Source organism: Maylandia zebra, linkage group LG22, assembly GCF_041146795.1.
Source record: "Maylandia zebra isolate NMK-2024a linkage group LG22, Mzebra_GT3a, whole genome shotgun sequence".
Classification (NCBI taxonomy): Eukaryota; Metazoa; Chordata; class Actinopteri; order Cichliformes; family Cichlidae; genus Maylandia; species Maylandia zebra.
The window spans coordinates 35798913-35815067 of NC_135187.1; the positions used below are offsets into that span (position 1 = coordinate 35798913).

The 16155-nt window shown below is 39.8% G+C and overlaps 2 protein-coding genes across 4 annotated transcripts in view; both read left to right on the forward strand.

Annotated features, from left to right (window-relative positions):
• scin (scinderin) overlaps positions 1–8262 on the forward strand; it is a 57763-nt gene extending 49501 nt beyond the window's left edge. Inside the window, exons 13-16 of the mRNA XM_004560968.5 lie at positions 6086–6207; positions 7108–7185; positions 7260–7320; positions 7553–8262. Coding sequence (XP_004561025.3) covers positions 6086–6207; positions 7108–7185; positions 7260–7320; positions 7553–7716 — 425 coding nt within the window. The 3' untranslated portion in view covers positions 7717–8262. The remainder of the gene's footprint in view (positions 1–6085; positions 6208–7107; positions 7186–7259; positions 7321–7552) is intronic.
• Positions 8263–9710: 1448 nt separating this feature from the next.
• Positions 9711–12767, forward strand: arl4ab (ADP-ribosylation factor-like 4ab). Of its 3 annotated transcripts, none has more exons than XM_004560969.6 (2): positions 9711–9960; positions 10942–12767. In XM_004560969.6, the coding sequence occupies exon 2, from the start codon at positions 11019–11021 to the stop codon at positions 11622–11624; it is 606 nt and encodes a 201-aa protein (XP_004561026.1). In that variant the 5' UTR covers positions 9711–9960; positions 10942–11018; the 3' UTR covers positions 11625–12767. The 3 variants fall into 3 exon arrangements, with proteins under 3 accessions (XP_004561026.1, XP_004561028.1, XP_012777220.1); XM_004560971.6 differs by lacking the exon at positions 9711–9960 and adding an exon at positions 9996–10299; XM_012921766.5 differs by lacking the exon at positions 9711–9960 and adding an exon at positions 10357–10838.
• The last annotated feature ends 3388 nt before the right edge of the window (positions 12768–16155 follow it).

The window sequence follows — 16155 nt, forward strand, 5'->3', positions numbered from 1 at the left end:
AGAATGACTGTTCTAGCCCCTATGGTTAGGAAATTATGGTCATTTGTTTGAGGGGAGTCGTCATTATGAGAAATAGGCTGCAATAATCCTGTGCCTCTCTGTGCTGCGTGTGTAAATAGATGCACCTGTTTTGGCGGGAAAAAGTGCACAGGCTCTCTGATTGGTGGATTCAAATTCAGCAGCTCCCAGGTTGACCTAGAAACTTACTTCTCTCTCCCTGTGTGTGTGTGTGTGTGTGTGTGTGTGTGTGTGTGTGTGTGTGTGTGTGTGTGTGTGTGTGTGTGAGAGAGAGAGAGAGAGAGCCTTTTAATGGGATGATCTCATTCTAAGATTCAAATTCAATATATTTAGACTGGGTGACTGAATTGGATCTTGTGTGTGTGTCTCTCTGTGCATGTGTGTTTCCTTATGTGTACATATTTGTGATTGTGTGGCTGTTATAGATTTTTTTGCTGATTTTTTTCATTTAACAAGTATATTTGAGGGACCCTCAGCATGTTCAGCATTTTTTCAGCTGTCCATTTTGCTTTTCCAATTTTTCTGTTTAACTTATTACTATTGTGCTAAATCATACTATTTCTGCTTTTAATAGGATTTGTGCTTAATATAGTATTTCTGCTAAATTATAGTATTTCTGCTTTTTATAGTATTTGTGCTAAAACATAGTATTTCTACTAAATGTAGTATTTATGCTTAATCATACCATTTCTGCTTTTTATAGGATTTGTGCTTAATATAGTATTTCTGCTAAATTATAGTATTTCTGGTTTTTATAATATTTGTGCTGAAACATAGTATTTCTGTCAAATGATAGTATTTGTGCTAAAGCATAGTATTAATTCAAAATTACAATATTCATAGTTCATCACAGTGTCTCTGGTAAATAACAATATTTCTGCTAAGTTCTGCTCTGCTATTGTATTTCTGCCAAGTATTATGTTTCCTCTAAGATATTGCAGTTCTGCTAAGTTATTCCATTTTTTCAGCTGTCCATTTTGCTTTTCCAATTTTTCTGTTTCACTTATTACTATTGTGCTAAATCATACTATTTCTGCTATTTTATAAGATTTGTGCAAAATATAGTATTTCTGCCAAATATAGTATTTCTGATTAATTATAGTTTTTCTACTAAATCATAGTACAGTATTTCTGCTTTTTATAGGATTTGTGCTAAAACATAGTATTTCTACTAAATGTAGTATTTATGCTTAATCATACTATTTTTGCTTTTTATAGGATTTTTACATTATATACTATTTCTGCTTTTTATAGGGTTTGTGCTTAATATAGTATTTCTGCTAAATTATAGTATTTCTGCTTTTTATAGTATTTGTGCTAAAACATAGTATTTCTACTAAATGTAGTATTTATGCTTAATCATACTATTTCTATATATTTCTGCCAGGTCCCCAGGCAGCCAATCCTCTGTGAGGACTTAGACATTCAAATTTTCCAATCAGGGCCTGCATGGTTTCCCAGCCAATCATATATGTGGGCTGAGGAATACAAATTTGCATATTGGGGCCTTCATGGCTTCTAAGCCAGCCAATCATATCTGAGGGCTGAGGAATTCAAATCCACAAATCAGGGCCTGCACGGCTTCCCAGCCAGCCAATCATATATGTGGCCTCAGGCATTCAAATTTGCATATTGGGGAATTCGTGGCTTCTAAGTCAACAAGTCATCCATGTCATATATCTCTAAAAATTCATATTTTAATGATAAATTGTCAACACTTGAAGATTACCCAATCACTTCTGAACAAAACGGTGTAAGAATGACCGCTCTAGCCCCTACGGTTAGGAAATTATGGTCATTTGTTTGAGGGGAGTCCTCACTATGAGAAATAGGCTGCAATAATCCTGTGCCTCTCTGTGCTGCGTGTGTAAATAGATGCACCTGTTTTGGCGGGAAAAAGTACACAGCCACTCTGATTGGTGGATTTAAATTCAGCAGCTCCCAGGCTGACCTAGAAACTTACTTCTCTCTCCCTGTGTGTGTGTGTGTGTGTGTGTGTGTGTGTGTGTGTGTGTGTGTGTGTGTGTGTGTGTGTGTGTGACAGAGAGAGAGAGAGAGAGAGAGAGAGAGAGAGAGAGAGGCTTTTAATGGGATGATCTCATTCTAATATTCAAATTCAATATATTTAGACTGGGTGACTGAATTGGATCTTGTGTGTGTGTCTCTCTGTGCATGTGTGTTTCCTTATGTGTACATATTTGTGATTGTGTGGCTGTTATAGATTTTTTTGCTGATTTTTTTCATTTAACAAGTATATTTGAGGGACCCTCAGCATGTTCAGCATTTTTTCAGCTGTCCATTTTGCTTTTCCAATTTTTCTGTTTAACTTATTACTATTGTGCTAAATCATACTATTTCTGCTTTTAATAGGATTTGTGCTTAATATAGTATTTCTGCTAAATTATAGTATTTCTGCTTTTTATAGTATTTGTGCTAAAACATAGTATTTCTACTAAATGTAGTATTTATGCTTAATCATACCATTTCTGCTTTTTATAGGATTTGTGCTTAATATAGTATTTCTGCTAAATTATAGTATTTCTGGTTTTTGTAATATTTGTGCTGAAACATAGTATTTCTGTCAAATGATAGTATTTGTGCTAAAGCATAGTATTAATTCAAAATTACAATATTCATAGTTCATCACAGTGTCTCTGGTAAATCACAATATTTCTGCTATGTTGTACTATTTTTCTAAATCATAGTGTTTCTGTAATGTTTAAGTATTTTTGGCTAAATATATTCTTTCTGTTATCTTATACTATTTCTCCTAAATTCTTGTATTTTTGAGAAGTTATCATGTTTCTGGTAAGTTACAATATTTCTGCTAAGTTCTGCTCTGCTATTGTATTTCTGCCAAGTATTATGTTTCCTCTAAGATATTGCAGTTCTGCTAAGTTATTCCATTTTTTCAGCTGTCCATTTTGCTTTTCCAATTTTTCTGTTTCACTTATTACTATTGTGCTAAATCATACTATTTCTGCTATTTTATAAGATTTGTGCAAAATATAGTATTTCTGCCAAATATAGTATTTCTGATTAATTATAGTTTTTCTACTAAATCATAGTACAGTATTTCTGCTTTTTATAGGATTTGTGCTAAAACATAGTATTTCTACTAAATGTAGTATTTATGCTTAATCATACTATTTTTGCTTTTTATAGGATTTTTACATTATATACTATTTCTGCTTTTTATAGGGTTTGTGCTTAATATAGTATTTCTGCTAAATTATAGTATTTCTGCTTTTTATAGTATTTGTGCTAAAACATAGTATTTCTACTAAATGTAGTTCCTTTGCTTCTGCAAAGTTTTTACAATTTCTGCAACTTTTCAGCTTTTTCAGCTACTTTTTGCATACAGCTTCAGCTTTAAAGCATCCACACTGCATTTTCGCAGGAAATGCAAATTTTTCTAGTCTACAGTTACTCTTTGGGCTCATTTAGTAATAACGATACTTGTAATAACTGTAGCCTGTTTGCAGCTCTGGAGGCCAGGATCACTGAATGGGAGACTCGGCTTAACACCCTTAAAAAAAGATACTAACCCCAAGTTGCTCTCTGATGCATCCAGCGAAGTATGAATATGTGTGTGAATGTTAGATAGAAGGCACTCACATAGAAAAAAGTACATTATACATTTTTAATTTTGGAAAAGTTGTGATTAGTGTGGTAACTTTTGGACCTCCCTCCTGAGCTACAGCCAGCCAAGCATCCCCTATGTCAGTGGTTCCCAAACTTTTTTTGCTGGGCCCCCCTTTGTTTTACAAGAAAAATGCTCGCACCCCCCCTCCCCCCTCTGCGCGCCTGCGCACGCACACGCACAACCACACACGCCCATATTTTGCTCCATTGCGGTTTATTTCACACCTCAAACATTTAGTAAACAATTAAACAAATACAAGTAAACTGCAATAAATTAAAGGTTGTAATAAAATAAACTACTAACTCTTTTACGCTACGTCCGCACCTACACGGGTATTTTTGAAAACGCAGCTGTTTCGTCCACGTAAACGACGTTTCAAATCACCGAAAACTGAGATTTTTAAAACTCCTTTTTTGCGTTTACGTGTGGACGAGGAATACAGAGTTCGTCACACAACGTCAAAGGTATGAGTCTTTTTCACGTCACGCTGTGGCCACGTTATTGTTTACATGAGATGAATTGCAGAATGGAGATAGAGACAAAATACTGTTACAGTTTTTTCTGATTGCTTAAGCACATTTTTTGTAACTATTGGCTAATTTTGCAAAACTCTTCACACAAATAAGAAAACCTGTCACCCAATAATCAAAACATTGTAGTTCTCTTGCAAAAGCAAACACAGCTGGATTAACTCTTCACACCTTTGTAAAAATGGTGTTTCCGTATCAAACAGTACACACAAGCCATCATCTACTAAGCACACAATGCGCCAACTGCACACTGATGGTATGAATACAAAACACATCTGGCTTTTGCTTTCTCTGTGCACAAGGTAGGCTATGTCAGTTTGAGCTCATACTTCTGTCATAGATCCATAAGCATAGAGGGATCCAAACTTCAAGTACTGCTGTTTATTCAAACACATCAAAACAAACACAAGTGTTTATTTCCAAGTATAGGATTATTTGCAATCGCCATAATGACTATATGGGTTACTTGGTCTGCAGTGAACATGCTTCCTCTGCCCCAGCATCTGGTCATCTAGCAATTCTGTAAAGTAACAATTTCAGTATTTTTACATCAATGGTATTGGTGTGTTTCTCATTGGCATATGGCAGTGCTACAGATTTTTGTGAGAAGTGACTGTACTCACCAATTCTCATTTCAAGATGTCCTTATGGTGCTTGCTACAGTGTAGCGGCTCGAGTTAGGCTGGACCCGTTGGCCAGCTACCCTCAGGGTCATTCCACGGTTGATTACATGGTCCACTATTGTAGCTCTGATGTCATCAGCAATTCTATTTCTTACTCTTCCTACCCTTCCTCTCCCCCCTCCTCGTCTTCCTCTTGCTCCTCCTTGTCCTTGTCGTCCTCTTCATCCTACTTCTTCCCCTCCACGTCATCTTCCTCGGCCTCCTCTACTTCTCACTCTTCCTGCTCCCTCCATTGTACTCCGCACACACAGCTTACCTGTATTATAGTGCTTAGGCTGATTGCAAAGTGAACGAATTATCTAAAAAAGTTTTCACATGTGAAAGTGTGCCAGACAGTTGGCAAATTAGTGTTAATGATAGCCATACATGTGTATACTTTTGCTAGGAGTGTGTTGGAAATTTGGTAATTGAGTGTTGTGCAGTGAATTGTGCCTACAGTTTTGCAAAGTGTGTGTTACAAAATTGCAAACTGAGTGCAAAGCAGTTTTTGTGCTTTTAGTTTTGCAAACTCAGTGAGTGGTTTTGCTATAAGTCTGAATAGTTTTAGAGATTGTGCTACAGGAATCACAGTTAGGGTTTAAGCAATCAGAAAAAACTGTAATCTAACTGTCTGCAGGTTTTACACGCAGTTACTGTCCCTCCATTTACAAAGGCAGAGGCGTCATGGTGTGATTATTTTACATGTAGTTGTTTTTTCCTGTGTAATAATATTCAACATTGATATCAACACATTTTTCAAAAAATGCCTCTCTGTGCAAAATGGGTTCAAAAACATAAACAGCTGTGGGATCCTGTTTGTCCGTGATTTAAACAGCCAGCAGCCCAGCGCTGCTCCCGACTAAAGGAAAACCAATCCTGCAGGGAGACCTACCTCGGCACTTGTGCAGGTGAAGCCAAAGGGAAGATTTGCTTCACCATATTTTCTACTCTTTGGCTTAGAATGAAGTTGGTTTGGAAACATATTCAGCGATGCTTCATCTCCTGCTTTGCGTTTCTGTGGGCGCCCCGTGCTAGCAGTGTCCAAGCGTTTTGTTTTTTTGTTTTTTCCTCCCCTTTTCATACCGCGTCCCCCCCTGCAATGGCTCTGCGCCCCCACCCCTCCCCACCCCAGAGGGCAGGCCCCACACTTTGGGAAGGTCTGCTCTATATGAATGTTTGAATGTGATTATATGAGCTTCTGAGATGTCACTTTGTATTTTGTCTTGCAGCTAAGTTCTGGGCTGAATTAGGAGGGAAGAAGGAGTACCAGACATCAGAGAGGCTGGAGAGTCCGTCTATGACTCATCCTCCTCGACTCTTTGGATGTTCCAACAAGACTGGCAGGTTCACAGTAAGTTTTTAACATGTGTTATTTTCCCCTCATGAAGGAATCTATTTGTTACTTTTCTTTCCAGCATATTATTTATTCTGTTTTTATTGTATTCGTTTATAATAATAATAATAATAATAATTAATAATAATAATAATAATAAATAATAATAATAATAATAATTAATAATAATAATAATAATAATAATAATGTATTGCATTTATATAACCGAACCACGGTCGCCCCCAAATTATGTGCTTAACAAATTTATTAGACCACTCATCATAAAAATGAGAAAACAAAAACCTGAATTTATATTATTTATCAGACTAATGACATTTTTTTGTTTTGTTTGTATTACTTTTGCCACAGTTTCCCACAGATGTAACAAACTAAGATGGAGGGACAGTTTTCTTTGCTTACTATCCAATCGTAGTTGGAGGCTCACATTTGAACTATTTATGGGTCATGATTAGCGCCTCTGTGCTGTCTTTCAGTCCAGCTTTGCCCAGCCACTGGTAGCACTTCTGGATGTCAGTCACTTGTGTTAAATAGGCCCTTGACAGCATAAGACCCACATCATGTATAGCTGCTTCACCAGTAATTATGTGCTGTTATATTTTCCAGTCAGACAATCAGCACATTTGGTGTAGTGCATTTAAACAAACTGGAAGACCCGGATATCATTAAACACTCCTCTAAATAATAAATGCAGCCTTTATAACACAGGTTACAGTTATTCACAGCACTTCAGTTACCTGTTACATTCCCCATGTGGTCAGGTGGGACAGTTGTGCTATAACACAGTCCCGTGTCATTAAAACCTACATTCTGAGCTTCTAATCCTCATTCAACTTTTGTCACATTGTGCTAAACACTGATCATTGAAATGTAGCTGAGTTTAAATGTTATTGTATGCAGATTGAAGAGGTTCCAGGAGATTTCACACAGGATGACTTAGCTGAAGATGACGTGATGCTGCTGGATGTCTGGGACCAGGTACTCAACTGTAGAACACGACAGACATCTTAGGACAAAGTGAACAACCCCTCACACGCACTCTTCTGTTGTAGGTGTTTGTCTGGATTGGAAAGGATGCAAACGAGGTGGAGAGAGCTGAATCTCTCAAATCTGGTGAGCTTTTGACTTTAGTCAGAATGTTATTAGGTAGCATGAGACAAACTATAGTAATATTCAAAGATCTTTGAATAATAAAGAGACTATTTGAACCTGTTCTGAAATACAATAGCTAACAGCTAATGGGAACCCTTAATTATATTGTTTTTTAGATTTTTATCTACAAAATTCATCCTACAACAAACTTTTGTTTGAGGTTCCTGTCTGTGACTCACTGTCTCCTCTGCAGCCAAACAGTACATTGAGACTGACCCAGGGGGGCGTGACAAGCTGACTCCTGTGGTGGTGGTGAAACAAGGCCATGAACCTCCCAACTTCACAGGCTGGTTCCTGGCCTGGGACCCTTCCTACTGGGACTCTATCACCAGGAGCGTGAAGTCTCTGAATGTTTAAAACATTCACATGATAAATCACCAGAACACAGAAATATTATCATCTTTATAATCAGCACAATTTAAATATATATCTACATGTGTACTGTCAGTGGTAGATTTCTTCCCTAAAGTTTGAATACAACAAGCCTCTAAACTTTAGAGGCTTGTTGTATTCAAAGCAGTCTGTATTAAAATCCTTTAATGGGAACAGTCCTGTATTCACTGCGCGATAAGCTGCTTTCTCATACCAGCTGAAACAACTCAGCTTGCTTTGATAGTAATCAGTAATTAAAGGTTTTTATGGCGTGCATAATGTTACGAGTGTTTATGAAGTCTTGGCCAGCTGAGGGTTTCAAATGAAGCGATACTAGCTCTGCTCATCCCTGTTAGTACTCTTATTGCAGCATATTGGATTAACTGAAGGCTACTGTGTCATCTTCTAGTTCAGCAGTCCAGGGCATTATTCTCTGGAAGGATGTTCCTGATTTTGACAATATTGTGCAGCTGAAATAAAGCATGTAAACTTCAGAGCTATATAATAAAAGTAGATAATCAAATGTTGGAAGTTCCTGCATTCTGTTCTTCTTTGGTCTGTTTTGACACATCCACGGTGCAGGCAGTGATACATAATGGTTTACACCTCCTGATGCATCATCATCTGCCAGGACACTGGAAAGTTTTCTTTGCCATCTGTTTTTGTATCGGTCCTTCTGAATCCCTTAAACTTACAAAAACAGCAGTTTTAAAAAATGCAAATGCATTGCTCTGAATATGTGTATTGGCTGCTCTGTGCTTGCAAGATGTGTACTGGGTAGCTTTATATTTACTGTGTGAATGAGAGTCATTCATTTCCTGTGAATTGTTACCACTTCTTACAACAGTTGAAACAAAAGCGTGGCAGACTCAGTGTATTTAGTCTTCTAGTTTCTCCATCCATGTATGCAAGTAGTCACAGTCTGAATGATACAATTCCACCACCAGAGGGTGAACACGAGGCCCGGTGTAGATGTTTGTATGCCCCCAGATGAATTTTACATTTCCAAGCACCAACTATGCCTATAATAATATAATTAAAAATATGTAATAAACAATATTTGGCCACGACATTCATATTGATCCAAAAGCACGTGAATCTCAACCTCATCCACAGAGCAGAGTTGCTCATTTATGGGCTGGAGACAATATGATAAAAATTAAAATAAGCAATGTAGTTGTTTCTTTGTTTTTTAAATTGTATACGTGGGGGTTAGCACTGCTGCTTCACAGCAAGAAGGTCCTACTGCACCTGTCTGGGTCCTTTCTGTGTGGAGTTTCCATGTTTTCACCCGGGGCCCGGTGACTTCTCTCCGGATACTCCCGCTTCCTCCCACAATCCAAAGACATGCGGTTAGAAGGATTATGTTAATTCGTAATTGCCCAGAGGTGTGAATGTGTCTGCCTCCCTGCGTCTAGCCCAGCGGCGGACTAGCGACCTGTCCATGTGTATCCCGTCTATAATGTATTTTTAAACCCTTCAACATAATTTAGGCCACTGTGTGTGGAATACTAACCTGAAAAACTGGCCTTCTTCCAAATAAATAAATACATAAAGAAACCTTTCGACCGACACGTGCTCTTTGATGCACAGTCCCGGGTTTGAGTGTAAATAAATAAATATATAAATAAATGACTTTAAATTAACAGTGTTACATAACTTTGGAAAAATTGAGGTTCATGATAATTAGACTATAAAGTGCATGGAATGAATCCCGAGTAACTCTGAAATAGTATAAACTTTTAATATCACTAGTATCCATTACTATTACAAGTATTACTATAATCCTGTTTTGACGAATGTTCCCGTGGTGGGCGTACAACACGAGGGGAATCGTATAAATAGGCCACTGACGCTGGACTCGCAGCTCTTGTATGATTACAAGATTTTACACGAGGATGATGCATTATGGGGAAACCTAAAGCTATATAATTTCCTATTTCAAACCCTTCCAAACAACAGCACCCTTTGTATCGGTACGTTTAATGAGCCCTTCCCTTTTACGTGATTTGCTTCGAAGCCTGTGGAAGTCAGCCAAACCAAATATGCCGGCTGTGCTTTTATTTTGAAAAGCGAAAGCGGAAATAGTGGTGTTTATTCTAGTGGTCTTAGCGCCGCTGCGGAATGGAGAGGTAGTAGTAGTTGTAGACGTCTGAGGAGGTGACAGCGGTGGGTGACCGAACCTGTGGACGCACTGCCAGCTGTGATGGGTTAACATCGTTTGTCGAGGTACGTTTCTTACGCTGCTACTGTGACGGATCCGTTCTTCTGTAGAAAACAGCGATAACAGCCGGGAAATCATATCCAACCCCAGAGACAGCTCAAATTAATTTCCCCTCAATGAAGCAAATTGCGTTGATGTCCGCCTGCTTTGTCATGTAACGCTAACCTAACGCTGCTTTATATGTAAACGTGCATAAAAGGCCCAAAGCGCTAAGACTGCTTTTTCCAACACTTGTTGGCTTTGCAAGCGAGTCAGGTCTGTAACACAGGACCCACAGCACTGCACGCCAGACTCCATTTGGATCGCTCACAAACTGACGCCGCTCCTCGGATAACAAGCTAAAGGTATTCACAGTGTTTGATATAGATAGAGATGTTTCATCAATCTTTATTTGCCATATTTCAGTTCGGGCTAACTCTTAATACTAGGTTTTAATGAAGCGCTGGTGGCGCATCACTTATCGCCGTCTCCGTGTGTCTACCTTCAGTGAGCAGGGCGGGAGCGGCCGCTGCAAACCGGGCATAAAGTCATAGAAACGCAGTTTTCTTGTCGTCGGAAACGTGTTCATCAGCGACCTCACGGGAGCCCAGTTCTTCAGCACATGTCGATTTGTTAGTAACGTAAGATTTATTTTAATTTATAGATTAGAAACGGACCTTTCGGCATAAAGAAGTCGGTTGCCAAGCAACACATTTTTAAAGCAACATGTCAGTGTGCTCAGTTTAAAAAACACAAAGGCCGGTTTTGATCTGTCCATGGAGGTGACGGATGGATTTGGGGGGAATTTAAAAGATCTCCTTCCCCGTTGTTTACGAGTCACACGTTGAAGTGCGCCCTGCTGTTTTATTCCGAGCTCAGTCCTCAGTGTCAGGATAATGTAAGGGTGTGTGGGTTTATTCACTTCCTGGGTGTTTGTGCCCTTGTAAAGTAACAGAGTGCTGTGTGTTTGCATGCCTTGACTCATGCATTTCTCCTCTACATTCTAGCTTTTGCTGCAGTTCTTTCACAACAAGATCAACCTCGGGAATATTTAGTGGCAACTTCTTTCGGTCTGTGTGCCAAGATGGGAAACGGACTGTCGGATCATCGCTCGCTGCTCCCCTGCCTCCCCTGCTTTCAGGCTCTTCACATTGTCATTCTAGGACTGGACTGTGCAGGCAAGACCACTGTGCTGTATCGCCTGCGTTTCAATGAGTTTGTGAACACTGTCCCGACCAAGGGATTCAACACAGAGAAGATCAAAGTGTCTCTTGGAGGCAGCCGTCGGACTGCGTCTTTCCACTTCTGGGACGTAGGCGGCCAGGAGAAGCTGCGGCCTCTGTGGCGCTCGTACACGCGCTGTGCTGATGGCATTGTGTTTGTGGTGGACTCGGTGGATGCCGAGCGCATCGAGGAAGCCAAGGCAGAGTTGCACAAAATCACACGGCTGGCAGAGAACCAGGGTGTGCCGGTCCTTGTGGTGGCTAACAAACAGGACCTGCGCAATTCTCTTAGTTTGCCTGAGATGGAGAGCATGTTGTCTCTAGGTGAGCTCAACACTGCCACACCCTGGCACCTTCAGCCTGCTTGTGCCATTATCGGCGAGGGACTGCAGGAGGGACTGGAGAAGCTCCATGCCATGATCATGAAGAGGAGAAAGGTGCTGCGGCAGCAAAAGAGGAAGAGATGATGTGCTAGTAGAGGAACTACAAACTATGAGCAGAATCTAAAGCTGCACAAGTACGGCTGAATACAACACTGGGTTTAGCTGGAACAGTGATACCCATTCTGTCAGTTGCCCCTTTTTGTTTGGGTCTGTTCCTTCAACTGAAATGGCTTAAAGTCAGCCGGTGCTCCCACTGAGGACAGTGCAATGGATTCTGAATGCAAACAGTCATTCTAAAGTTAGTGCAGCAATACGCCGAACTCTCAAAGAAGGACAAAAAGCTTTTGTGTTTATTTGTTGAAACATGCGCTGTACCAACTTAAAAACAATCAAATAAGTCTCGATCGTGTATATTCCACCAAAGCTCTGAAAGTTGACAACGACTCACTAAGTACAGAATCACTACTGACTCCTAGAAACAGCGTCACGTGTCACAATCGCTACAGTTGAATAGAAGCTATTTTTCAGAGGTGCGCCTGTGTTCCTGCTGACACGTCTCGATGACATGACAAGAGTACACTTACACTAATTGATTTTCATCATCTGGTTACTGTTTAAACATAACAGTAATCAGTTTCTTCACTTGACAGCAGTGTCAAAAGACCAAAATGTGACTCATGTGAGTTGTTTTCTTAGCATGAGGCTGCTTTTCAATCAACTGCACCAAAAAAGGGCTTTATATACTCTCTGATATTAGATTATATTACAAAATGTAGTCAATAATTGACGTTAGTGCTCAAATATTTAAAGCTAACAACTATAACTACTATCATAAAAAACCACAGTGAGAAGTCAGAGTCACACTTGGAGTAAGATGACAATCAGTCAGCATTATACTTTTTGATATGCAAGTGTCATCTGCATTGCTGCTAAGATGTTAGTTTTCAGGTCACCAGCCACATTTCTTCATTTATTAAGTTCTTCAGGGTCATGTCTCCTTGTATTGCAGAACATAGACTGGACCCACATGCTTTACTTGCATTGTTGTAATGTCTAAGCCCGTCCTGTGATTACTGTGCCACTGTCAGTGCTGCTAACATTGGATAAAAACTGTGATGTTAAACGTCATCTGAGAATTTATTTTCATGTTCAGTGAGTAGTGATTGTTTCTTGTTTTTTTACTTCCTTTTTGTTGTAAGGCATTAATAATACACTTTTAAAAAGTAATGCTCAAGTACTTTTTTGGACATCGATTAACATGATCAGAGTGGAAGCGTCGAAGCTGCTGCAGTGAGATAAAAGGCTGAGCAGTTCTTACTGATTGAGTTAAGGATTCGCAGCCACCGGCTTTTGCACGTCTCAGTGCTATGAACGCGAGCTTGTTCGCTTATTCAAAGGTAGCCTAACGAGGCTTTACAAGTTTACAATTTGGTAACTTTGTGGGAAAAACAGAAGCAAACTCGGTGTCACTGGTTCCAGCTGCACCACATGTGCTGTTGAAGGTAAACGTGTTATCGTGTGTCCTTGTGTGTAAGCAAATGGGTTGTGTAGCACCAAACTACAGGACTGCATCCAAAGTCGGGGTGCCCATGGATGACCGTGATGGACAATTATTTGCTATAAAACACGACTTTGATTCCACTTCTTCAAAGGAAGGGAATTGTACATCATGTGTTCAGTTATACTAATAAAAGTACATTTGTAAATCCGTTGGTTAAACAGGGCCGTTAAAAAGTGTTTTCTCCCTTCCTAATTTTTATTTTTTTGGCATGTTTGTCATACAAATCTTTCACACAAAGATGCCCCAAGTAAATACAAAATGTAGTGTTAAGGGATTATTTAATTTATTGAGGCTGGTGGGCTTACTTGCTTTTATTTGTTACTAAGGGAAAAGCTACCAAAGCCAACATGCACTGTGTGGAAAAATATTAGCCTAAACCTAATAACTGCTTGTGCCAGCTTTGAGAGCAGGAACTGCAATCAAGCATTTGAAATAATGTAATGAGTCTTTGAAACTACTGTGAAGGAGTTTTGGCCCACTTGTCTTTACAGAAGTGTTCAGTTGAGCCGTATTTGAGGATTGTTGAGCACGAACTGCTTTTCATGGTCATTCCAGAGCATCTGGATCAGTTTTAAGGTCATTTCAAAACATCCAAAACCTTGATGATGGTTTTCTTTGTACCATTTCGAGGTGGACTTGTTGGTTTGTCTTGGGTCATTGTCCTGCTGAATAATCCGAGTGCACTCAAGCTTCAGGGCATGAACTGAGCTGGATTTTCTTGTAGAGCTAAATTCATGGTTCCATCAATTACAGTACGTTGGTCAGGTCCTGAAACAGCAAAGCAGCCCTAGATCATCACACCACCACCACTACATCTGACTTTTAACTGTGTCACCCACTCCTTTGTGGATAACGGCTTTCACCATGGTTCAATGAAGTCCCAAAGACTCTGTTTCTAAACTGCTCCTGAGTGTCTTTAGCTCGAGGACATGCTGTGTTTTGCTTTATGGGATCTTTTAGCTACTTCATTTTATCAGACTTTGTGATTTCTTGGGTCATCAGGTCTGAGTGTAGCTTTTCAAAAACTCTGGTTAATCACAGTTCATTCATGGTTTAATAAGGGGTGGTAATTACTTTTTGCACACAGGGTTCAGATGAAATAATTAAAAAACTAATACTGTATTAACTTTGGATATCTTTGCCTAATATTATGAGTATAATATATATGTAAGTGTGACAAATATGTAAAATAAATAAGAAGTCAGGAAGGGGGCAAATACTTTTAAATAAAAGTAAAATAGAAAGTTGCTCTCTGTAGCACACGAAAGTCAAATATCTGTCCTGATAATCTGAAAGTGTTTTTATCTGAACTACGTGCTGGATGAACACAAAATCGGCCATTTAGTAATCGTTAGTTGGCAGTTTGCAGAAATGGTCCTGCTATCTCTTCACTCGGTGCTAAACGGTTGGTTGGGTGGGGTCTTGTCGGCAGGCAGCCAGACTCTTCTCAGGAAACCGAAGCAAGGAAGGGAGTGGTTCCTCTTACATTATCACCGTATCCTGTTCTCAGCTCTGAAAACTGCAGTTTACACCGTTCACAGTTGGAGCTGACTGGGAATCAGATTAGAAGTCCACACAGCTTTCAAACGTCCCACCTCAACCCTGCACCCCTCTCCGCTGCTGAGTATACACCCCAACATGGATGGCCATGCTTTTAAAGTCTTTTTTTCTCAGCTGTTTAAAAGACTGGAGGAACGGCTATGAAAGATATGCTGCTAGCCACTGGTGCTGCTACTGTGACCCCTGAGTTAGCTCAAACTCACATTAGCTGACCTGAAAGTGATTCAGAACACTGTAATGGTTGGAGACCAGTATGCCCTCAGTAACAGTCATCCTCCAGTGTCCTTAGCAGGCAGCCGACTGGACTAGATACAAGTAGAAAAGTGGTGGCGTCTCTCAACCTCATTTTGACCTCATTCTAAACACACACGTAGAACCTGATAGAGAAGCTGCAGCCAACAGTGTGTCTTCACTAATCCATCATTAATGAAACTCCAGGACCAAGAAGCCCAGGACTGGTATGATTATGTAGAAAAAAATGACACCTTCAGTAGTGTTTTACTGCCGGCGGTCACCCTCCAGCCAAAGGGAAAAGGCAGTCTTGACCTGGCACGCCGCTCTACTTTGTGTAATGGAAAATACACAGGGGTGCTGGGCAGATACTGCTGTGGAGGAAGGAAACTGCAGATGCTTGAATGACAGCCTACCGACTGTGTTTAAAGTGGACATGACATGTAAAAAGGCTCATTTACAGCACGGAGCCCTGCTCTAAAAACTGTCACAGACTTAACTCTGTGAAGCTGGAGAAGTTCTTAGAACATGTTTAGCACCACCATGTGCCAGAAGAAGAACATGACATGATATGTGTCTTATACACCCAAAGAGTATGGTATTGATACACTAATGCAGTCACTCTTCATGTAGATTTAAGTTTACACAGCCCACCATGGATCGCAAGAGTTTTAAAAGCTCATCTATTCTCCTAGTTTACACAGTATTTGTGTTCTCTTCGGTCAGCAGTGGGTTTTGCCTCTGAACTCTATCATAAACGCCATTTTTGCCCAGTTTCTGTCATATTGTGAAATCATAAACACTGGCCTTAACTGAGGCAAGTGAGGTCGGGAGTTCTTTAGCTGATGTTCAGGGTCCTTCTGTGACCTCCCAGATAAGTCGTCAGTGCACTCTTCGAGAAACTTTGGTAGGTTTAACAATGTTTCCTGTTTCCTCTATTTGTAAATAATGGCTTTAGGTATGATTTTACTCCACTGCCGGTGTGTTCGGGATCATCGGCATGCTGAATAATAAAGCTGTTTCCAATCAAATGGCTTCCAGATGGTACTGCGTGATATCTGACTGTACTCTGCTGCATTCCCAACACCATTTGCTGAAATGTAGTAGAACAAAGAACACACACCAAGAATACTTATTCAGTGTTTTTCACTAAGTAATCTTAATAAAGAAGACTGTTGCTACCTCAAAGCACATTGTGTACTGTCGGTCCTGCGTGCTGCACAACAACATTCAGTATATAGTATTTACTGTTATTTACACTTA

Excerpts from the sequence above, each read along its gene's own strand:
- arl4ab (XM_004560969.6), top strand. The coding sequence starts at position 11,019 with ATGGGAAACGGACTGTCGGATCATCGCTCGCTGCTCCCCTGCCTCCCC.